Source organism: Apium graveolens, chromosome 2, assembly GCF_009905375.1.
Source record: "Apium graveolens cultivar Ventura chromosome 2, ASM990537v1, whole genome shotgun sequence".
Classification (NCBI taxonomy): domain Eukaryota; kingdom Viridiplantae; phylum Streptophyta; class Magnoliopsida; order Apiales; family Apiaceae; genus Apium; species Apium graveolens.
In genome coordinates, this window is record NC_133648.1 from 17712824 (window position 1) to 17723356 (window position 10533).

A 10533-nucleotide genomic window follows, 5' to 3' on the forward strand; every position below is an offset into this window, starting at 1 on the left:
CAATTAAAAAGGTATAAAAGAATATATACAATAATTTAAAAATTGGAATGACATCAAAATAAGATATTAATTGACTGTTTCTCAGCTTCGTTTTCGACGACACCTTGTGTTCTATGACTAAAAATTATAATAGCGGATATATAATAATTTTAAAATTGCAATATAGTCAATATAATATATTTATTGGCAGTTTTTTGGTGTCGTCGTCGATGACGGGTCGTATTTTGCAACTAAAATGGTATGAAAGATGACAAATAATTTTGAAATTGAAATAAAATAAAAAAAAGATTTTTATTAACGATTTCTCGGCGTCGTCGATTTTGAAACTAAAAATGTATAATAGAAGATATACAATAATTTTGAAATTGGAATAAAATCAATATAAGATATTTATTGACAGTTTGGTCGACGGCTTGCATTCTGAAACTAAAAAGGTATATAAGGATATATACAATAATTTCAAATTTAAATGAAAATTGAAATAAGATATAAATTGACTGTTTCTCGGCTTCGTTTTTTACGACGCCACGTATTTTATAACTAAAACGTAGAAGAGAGTATATACAATATCTTTAAAATTGGAATAATATCAAAATAAAATATTTATTAGAAGTTACTCGGCGCAGTCTTCGACGACACCTCGTATTCTGTAACTAAAGTTAAAAATAAAGGATATACAATAATTTTGAAATTAGAATAAAATTAAAATAAGATATTAATTAACTAATTCTCGTATGCATTTTCGATAACCGATTGTATTCAATAACCAAAAAGTATAATATAGATCATGTATGGTATGTTTTATAAAATAGAAAATAACAAAATGTATATATGGTTCATCTTTACCATGTTGATGTCATGCTATAAATATAATATGTGAAATATACATAGTTCAGGCTCTTAAAAATCATAACTTTCATAGCTGTTATTTTAGAATTTTTCACAGTAGTGTTGATTGTAAAGTTTGAAATAACCACTATTCGTAAATATCATATTTTGAATTCTAAATTTTATACTTCTTCTAATAATACATTCTAATTTTATTTTTGAGTTAAAATCAAAATAAGATATTAATTGATAATTTCTCGACATTGTTTTTTACGATGCCCTCATATTCTATTACTAAAAAGGTATAATAGTGATTATATATAGTTCACATTTATCATATACATACCATATTTAAGATTATAAAGATGTAAAATATATATAATTATGTTTTCAAAGATCGGGAAATTTAATACTGTTATTTTTAAGATTAGATGGATATATTATTTATAGATATAAAATATATGTGATTTACATTTATTAAAAAATATGCCATGACGTTTTGTAATTAAAAGTAAAAGTAATGTTGTTATTCAAAACAAAATGATTATAAAAATTTCATTTTAGTGGTTGTCTTTAAATAAAAAAATATTTTCCATGACTTTCAAAATATAAATACAACTTTACTCACATTATTGGTATCTAACAAAATCAGTGCTTTTGAATTTTTCTTAGTAATCTTGAATACATAATACTTTATTATTATTCTTCTAAAATTTTAGTCATAATCATATTAGTGTGATAGTTTAGACTTCATTGATTTCTATGCCAAGTTTTATGAAATAATTTATATTAAAAATAATAATTTCTTTGTTTTATGTAATTTGGTTTAAAAGGTATTCCAAAATAATACGAATCTGAAAAAAAAACAAAATTATATATGTTATGTAATTGAAAATTTGTTTTACTTTTCAATATGATATTTAAATAATTAATAAATTTAATGTTACGTTCAAGTTATCTAGGAACTCACCCATTTATATAAAAAAATAAACTACATAATATATTCTGATGTGATTAGATTGTCATACTTTGGTTTAATTCATATAAAATACTTTTGAATAAAAAAATAAAATGGTCTCAATATTAATTTTTTTTAAATGAAAAAAGAACGCAAATGATAACAAAAACCTCCATCTTATCTTATTTTAAAAACTGAATGTACATTTTTATTTCATTTAAAAATTAAATAAAAAATTATTAAAATTATACACCAATAAGAAGTAAACATAAGAAATATGCATGAACGCAAATGGTAGGATTATATTTGGTTTATATTTTTCAATTTAACTTTCTAATACAACATTTTTGTAATTATTGGTTTGTACTTCATATGTAAATCGTTCTTGAACTATTTTTTTGTGATTAATATGATACCATTGAAAATTAATTAATTTTTTATAAGCTTTAAAAATGAATACTAAATTTTAGTTTTAATTTTAATTCAACTTTCAACTTCTTTTTATATATTATCATTATTTTTATCAATATAATCTTTGATTTCATCAAGAATAAAGATATAATATTTAATTAAATAAAAATAATATTACATTAAAATATTTCATTGACTAACTAACTTCAAAAAATTTAATTAGTATTAGATGTAACTATACCTAAAAGTATATTTTTTGAATTATAAACACCGTGATAAAATTATTATTTTTAAAACCCCGTCCACGACCCTAAATAGCGTTTTTAGGATAAATATAAAATTTAAATACTAATAAGCTCTTTTAAAAATGTAAATATAATTCTATTTAACACTTTTATACATTTACTTTTAAAAAACAAAAATTACTATATTGAATTATAGCAACATAAAAGTATAGTAAATCCAGGATGAAAAATGTACATATTTACTAAGCTTATGATGTTTAAAAAGGTATAATTATATCTCATACTATACTTGGAAATATTGCAATATTCATGCGTTAATTGTTTTCTGGTATTCGAGTATAAGAAAAGTATTTCATTAATTTTATTTAGCTCTTTTATTTACTTTCAATTACATGATGAGTTGGGATTTACCCCTCTTTCAAATTATTAATGAAATATATTTTAAATTTGAAAAAAAAAATTACATAAGATTAAAAGACTGAAATTATGAAACTAATCCCTGAAAAAATTTACATAAGGAATTAACAGGAAAAAGAAATAAGAGAGACATTTCAACCTCAAGGACATGATCACGGAGGCCAACCTTTGGAAATATCGAGATTTTTACAATGGAAAGCCCCTCCTCACGGCCTCTGAAAAGGCTAGAGGGCTTAATGCCACAGAGTTGGTTCAACTGGACATCAGTAGACAAGTAGAATTAGAATAAGGTATAAACAATCAGACATATTATGACGCGTCATGCCTGAGCTCACCCTTCTTTTTACATGCATAACTTTTATTTAGCGTGAGACATGTACTTGTCTTTCTAACCCATATATTTACATTTGACGCGTCATATCTAGGACGCGTCATTGTATAATATGCATGGCTACGAGATGGTCATGTTGTGGCAAGTCTGCCACTTACATTTTCCTCACAAAAAGTGCACTTTCTAGCATTCACAATGAATACTTTGTTGAAGTCTCATACACATCTTCATAATCCATGCAACTGTAATGGATGCGTCATCCCATCAGGGCGCGTCATCATTATAATTCGGGTAATTTTTTGAGGTGCTCATAAAATTGGCTTATCCTTGTTTTTATTTTTAAACAACTGATATTATGCAGGCATATCATTTTTTATATTACCATACGTCTTTAGTCTTCAAGACGCGTCTACATTTCTGGACACGTCCTGTACTGATATCTTACATGTCTTTTTTTAGATATGACTTCTCTTCCAAAAGGGTTTTCCATAGGGGCCTCCAAGAAACTGAGAGCCAGGAAGCAGGCTCCTGCAAAGTCTGATCCAAAAGCTAAAGATCCCTCACCGGTGGTGGTTCCTTCTCCTCTTTCCAAGATCATTGACACCACCGTGGTCAACATCTCAGATAATGAGGACGCGCCCTCCAAACGCCAAAAGAAAATTCCTGACGATCAATCTTTCGTCCTCAGATATCTGGGCACGTCCTCATCTGGGACCTTTACTGAAGAGAAGGTAAGGGGCTGGACATTCAGAACAGAGCAAGAGACTGAAGAAGCCATGGCGAGAGCAACAGCTGAGCTCCATTTACATGCAAGGCAGAGTGCCAACATAGATGGTAGACTCAGGGCGCACCTTGCTGTCACCGACATTGCTAAGAGCCTGGCTGAAGACAAAATCAGATCTTTGGAAAAGAGCATTACTTTGCTTACCCAAGAGAAAGATGCTGAGATCAAGCGTCTACAAGAAGACAGGACACGTCTTGAGGGTGAGAAAGCGTAGCTTGAAGGTGCTGTTATCTCTGTGGAGAAGGCTATGGAGAGCGTAGTCATTCTAAATTCCACCATGCAGCTGGAGCTTGATACTCTGAATGATGATAGACTGCACAGCTGGAAAGAAGAGAAGAAATTGGTGTATCAAAATGGGTTTGCAGATGGCTTTGAAGAGTGGTGTTCCGGGTTCATAACAAATGACCCAGAATACACCTTCTCCAAGTTTGATGAAGATACCCAGAAGTGGGTGAATGATTTCATAATAAGGGCTGCAGACTCTATCAAGAACAAAAGGATTGTCCTAGGCCTGGAAGAGGACGATGCGTCCCCTGCGCCTTCTCCACTTCAGGCCCAGCCTCCACCTTCTCCTCCAAAAGACCAGGGCAAACCTCAGGACACGCCTCCTGCTTAGGACGCGTCTTATGTTTATTATGAACTTTATCTGAACTATCGCAAGGGTGTAGGTCCCTTTAAGCCCTGCAAGCTGTAAGCTTATTATTGTATATGTGTTGGATGATGAACTTTAAATTGTTCTTAATTTTCTTATCTTTATATCTTTTAAATATTTTTATCATGTGGGTGCGTCCTCATAGATGGACGCGTCAACCATTCATTTTTTAGAAGAGAAGAACGTTGAAGTGTTGCAATTATTATATAAAATACCAGATTTGGCGCGTCCTATTACTCGACGCGTCCTTCCTTTATATCAAAAATCATCCATGTTTCCCATGTTGCTTTATCTAATGAATTATGTAGTGGACGCTTATCTTTTTCCAGGGAAAAAATTACTTCATATTATTAACTCCATTTCAAAAATGTTAAAAGTGGAGCATTACCACAAGAGGGCGCGTCCTATTAAGAGGAGCATCAACCTCAGCCATGGTCGCGTCCTATGTAACGTGGGACGCGTCATGTCAAGGTAAAAAATATTTCAAATGACATACAATTTTAAATGATCATAGCTTTTATTGAATAATGTGCTTTAGTGTCAAAAGTGCACCAGTCCCATAGCTACTATGCTCTGTGGGGAACGTATTCGAAAATATGATTCTTCAACTAGTTCTAAGGTAAGTAGTACATGCACTACCCCCCTAAGCTAGGAGGAATTTTATTGCTTCTAGCCTATAATCTGGGCACAACCCTAAATATATAATTGAAAGTGAAAACATGATATATAAGGGGCCAAAGCCGCACCTTACTGATAATACTTTCGGAGATGCTCCGCATTCCATGCTCGCGGAACCAACTTCCCTTCTAAGTCCTCAAGGTGATAAGTACCCTTCCACAAAATTACTTTTATCTTGTATGGTCCCTCCCAATTAGCTCCAAATACTCCATGCTGGGGATTCTTTATATTTCGCATCACCTTCCTGAGCACCAGATCTCCTACCTTCAGCAGCTGTCCATTTACCTTCTTATTGTAATACCTTGCAGCACACTTTTGATATTCCGCGAGCCTCGGCTGAGAATTTTCCCTTGCTTCTTCCAAGAGATCTAAACGAAGCTTGTGGTTAACTTCTGCATTTTCCTCCGTGTAACGATCTCTACGAAGCGACCCTAATCCAACCTCCACAGTGACCATAGCTTCATACCCGTAAGTCAGCATAAACGGAGGTTCCCCCGTAGTAGATCTCGGATTAGTGTATATATATGTACATTTATATATATATATACATACACGCAAACGTACTACACGAAAACCCAACCGTCGCCTGACTTCCCGGAAAAACGATAAAAGTTATACATCCAAGTCATTTATCAAGCTTATCCTGTCAAAACAAGGGTCTTACCCAAACACAACCCCGGGGCCTTGTAACCAACAACACCTCGGAGTTGACGGCCAAAAATCAAAGAAAAGGTGCAGAACTTTTCCTAAGATGCAAAAATCTAGGGGCATACCCAGACACAACCCCAGGGCCTTGTAACCAACGACATCCCAGAGTTAGGGGCCACAAATCAAAAAAAAGTGCAGAATTTTTCCTAATATACAAAAATCAAGGGGCCTACCCAAACACAACCGGCCTTGTAACCAACAACACCCCGGAGTTAGGGGCCACAAATCAAAGAAAAAGGCAACATTTTTCCTAACTTAAAAAAATTAAGGGGCCTCCCCAAACATAACTCCGGGCTACAAAACTACTCCCCTATCTGGAAACCCGCATAACGGAATGAGAGATAAAAGCTAGGGCATAATATAATTAGGCCCAAGAAATACTACAAAAGCCCAAGGTAAGAGGACCCCAAGCCCAAATGGCGATGGTCCCCGGACACGTGGTAGCCAAGCAGGATCTCAACAGTGCCCTATTACCCGAAATAGCATGACAACATCCCAACCAACCACGTGTCAAAACCTTAGGTTATCCCCATAATAAAGGGACAGCTGGGCTCTGACGCTCATCTGGACCGTTTAATCATTCACCAACCAAGATTCATCAATGGCTAGGATCAAGAGGTACAAACCCCCAAAATCCTAAAGTTGGGAGCCTATAAAAGGCCCCAAAAAAGGGTTTTGGGGGTTACCACTACTTTTTTGCTCTCTACACAAATACGCACACCGCTGCAATATATTTGAATAGCTCATTTCTTCTTCTTCTTCTTTTTCTTGAAGAAACCTCATTCATATTTTTACGCCAGAGTTGTCGCGGGGACGACACCCCTTCCGGTTCTGTTTTGTAGAACCCCCCCCCCCTTTACAGCTTAACCCCACGCCATTATTCATGTGTGGACGGAGCTGAAGCTCGGGTAAGGAGTGGAGAAGATCTGGGGAAGAAACAGGGTTATCAATACTCTTAGCAATATCTTACATTCAATATACTCACTGAAAATCAGTTAACTTATTCTCACATCGGTGATGAATCGGGGGACAATCCATTATGTTCTTCTCTTTGCAGGATGATCAAAGAGATATAGAACGATAATTGTCGAGGCAGAAAACTGGTTCCAACACTAAGTATATTATATATCTATTTAGACATTTAGTGTAAAGCATGATCTACATGAGTTGCATGGTTGTGAATTGTGTCATTTTGACACTAAAATAATTTAAAAGTCACACCATTTAAGTGTTATAGGTTGAAAATGGTATTAATTACATCTTCACTCAAATATCTATGTACAAATTTAATTAAATATTTTTTTGTGGTGAATAATATTTTTGTTATTTTATACTTTAAACAATCAGTTTACTAGGTTTATATTATCTTTTCAAATTAATTTTAAAGTTTAAAATATTTTATAATCAATATAAATCATGTCAAACAAATAATTATTAACTAACTAATAATTAATTTTAAAATAATTAAATTAGACTTATTTTCACTTTCATCCCGAGTATCTATTATCCTTAATAATAGATAATTTAGAAAATCAATGACCGTATAACCTCCATAAATAATAATTTGATAAATTAATAATTTTTTTCAATGAATACTTTTTTCGGTACCAATATAATAGAGACGATGTATTTTTATCTCGATAAATGAATAATCTCGATTAATGAATAAAATATTTTGATCCAAAATTTATTAGTAAGTTATATTTTCTTTAATCAAATTATAAGTTCAAAGTAAAACAAATTTGTAATGGCCCGTTTGGGAAACTGGATTTCATTTGAAATTCTGGATTTGATCAAATAAGCTGTTTGGGAATTTGGATTTGGATTTAATTTGAAATTCAGGACATTCAAATATTAGTATAAACATGAGAATTTGAAATGACAATTCAAATCCTGTCATTTGAAATCCCTCATTTGAAATGAAATGCAAGTTTCCAAATGCCCTCTAAAGGAATTTGACAAACAGACTCAAGATTTCTAAAACCATAAAAAAGAATCATGACTCATATTTCAATCAATTTTATCTAAAATTTGGACCCAATAAAACCATAACAGTTCAATTTATTATAGACAAACAAGAAATAAATTTTGCTAAAATCTAGAGTTTGAGATCTAAATTCAGCTCTTCATCTTCATCGGTAGCTGCACTTGCTCCAATATTGTTTTCTGTGGAGGCAGAAGAATCTCCAAAGAAATCTCCAACTCCAACAAGCATGGTACTTGTGGCTGCAGGAGGAGCCAAAACAATAGTAGGGTTTGGTTTGGTCCCCATCTTGGCATAAAACTCTGCCGGGAGATGCCAAGTATTGGTGGAAGAACTGGATGATTTCATTGACATATAATAATGTGAGTTGTTATAAGTCATTGAATACTTACCCATACCCTGTGAGAAGTTATTGTGTACAGCCACTCCTGGATAGTTAGGATAGCTTGCATAATAATTGATAGGGTAGGGGTAGGGCTGGTAAGAAACAGGAATTTTAGCCTGCTTAGCCGCAGGCCTTTGCCTCTTGTGCCCATTTTGGTGTCCTCCAAGGGCCATTGGTGAAGAGAAGGTTTTGTCGCAGTAACGACAAGGATACATCTTTTTTTCTTTTTTCTCTTTAGGTTCTTGGTCATTTATTGGTTGTTGAAGTTGTGGTGGTGCATCTCAGATTGGTTGGTTTTGGGGTTGGACAACATCATCACCTTCCTTTGTATCACCTTCCATCTCCAAAGGAAAGGCTTTGGAGGGCTGGGGCTGGGAGGAAGGAGATTGTTGGAAGCCTTTGGTGGCCATAATATAATGTACACCCGCACTATACTAGACTTGGTAAAATGGGTTTGGATCCGAAAAACTAAACCGAAATTCATGAAACCGAGATCCGATCTGAGATCCGAATCATATAATTCGATAATTATCCGGAAATTGATTTAAACTGATCCGAAAAATACCTGAACCGAAAATTTAACCGAAAATGATCTGAAATACAAGATCCGATTATAACTTAGAACCGATTAAAACCGAATAATATATAACCGGAACCGAATATGAGCCGATATAAGTAAAATTTATACTTTAAATAATTTTATGTTTATGATAACATACTTATTTAATCATATTCTTTTGTAAAAGTATATTATATTAAATTAAAAATACTAAATTAAATAAAAAAGATATTTTTTTAATCTCAAAAATTGAAAAATTAAATAAGTTATCATCTGAAAATATCGGAACCGAATTTAATCCGAACAGAACTTTGTCCGATCTTAATCCAAATTTTATCTGATTTTAATCCGAATTAGACCCGAACCGTATCACAGCCGATCCGATCCGAATGGTCTTCAAATATATTATAATCCGTAAGTAGATCTCATCCGAAATTGATCCGATATGAAATCGAACCGATTATCCGAATTGCCAGGTTTACACTATACTACAGGAAGATGTGTATTGAAGTTATAAACTTTGGAAGAACTGAAGATTGCATGAACTATAAATATTGTACAAGAAATTGTATCTCGGGCCAGATTATATTAATATTATTATTACTTTTCATAAGATACAATATACTATCTTTTAACGGTTTGTTTTATTTTATTCTGAGATTTTATACCAATCTAGTCAACTTGGTATATTCTCTTAAAAACTTACTTTTGGTTTCTCTTAAAAACATACTTTTTTCAAAGTAACTGTCCAATAAATATTATATAATTCAAAATTTTGTTCTTAAAAACAAAACATAAAAAATGCATAAATTTCTTTTTTGGAAAAGAAAAGTATATATTTCCATGATTACAATAATAAAAAGATTAAATTTGGATACTTATTATACTACATTATTGTGATCTTAATTTTTAGCATTATCTTATATATATAGGAATTTACTGCGTCGAGAACCATCTTATATGGAAAATTATTCCACTGTAAAATCAAATTTAAAATCAAGTAATTTTATCAAATTTTAATTGTTAATTTTTTTATTATATTTATTATTCTAGATTAGCATTGAATTTTATATTTTTTTAAAATAAAATTTTACAATTTGTGATGAGATTATATAATAAATACAATTATTCTTCATCATTCTCCATATAAGATGGTTCTCGAAGTAGTAAATTCTTATATATATATATATATATATATATCTCAAATACTACAATTACATAAGACTATATACTAGGATTTGCAATGTCTTGTGTATCTCAAACACTGCAAATTTGGCCCAAATTTTTTAACCAACCCAATTCAATATAAGTTAAAATTTGGAATTTTGAATACACAATTGTTTTTTGAATTTCCGATCAACAAAAATTAATAAATGCATTATGCTGACTTCACTCATACATTTACTTAAAAAAAATGTGTTATATATATTACATCCATATTTTTACCCACACCATACATGGTTGAGTTTGAATTTAGAGATGGGAGTCTTTGTGATTAGAAATCTAACGCTTACGTCACATAAGAGTTGGGACTAAAATCAATACAATATCACAATAGAATTAGAGGATAGGGACTCTTGAGAGATTAATCTC

The 10533-nt window shown here is 32.0% G+C and overlaps 1 protein-coding gene across 1 annotated transcript; it reads right to left on the reverse strand.

The window, feature by feature from the left end:
• Positions 1 to 5373: 5373 nt before the first annotated feature.
• LOC141685967 (uncharacterized) lies at positions 5374 to 5760 on the reverse strand. The gene has a single exon (XM_074491040.1). It carries the CDS (start codon positions 5758 to 5760, stop codon positions 5374 to 5376), a length of 387 nt encoding a protein of 128 aa, XP_074347141.1.
• Positions 5761 to 10533: the final 4773 nt, after the last annotated feature.

Excerpts from the sequence above, each read along its gene's own strand:
- LOC141685967 (XM_074491040.1), bottom strand. The coding sequence starts at position 5,760 with ATGGTCACTGTGGAGGTTGGATTAGGGTCGCTTCGTAGAGATCGTTAC.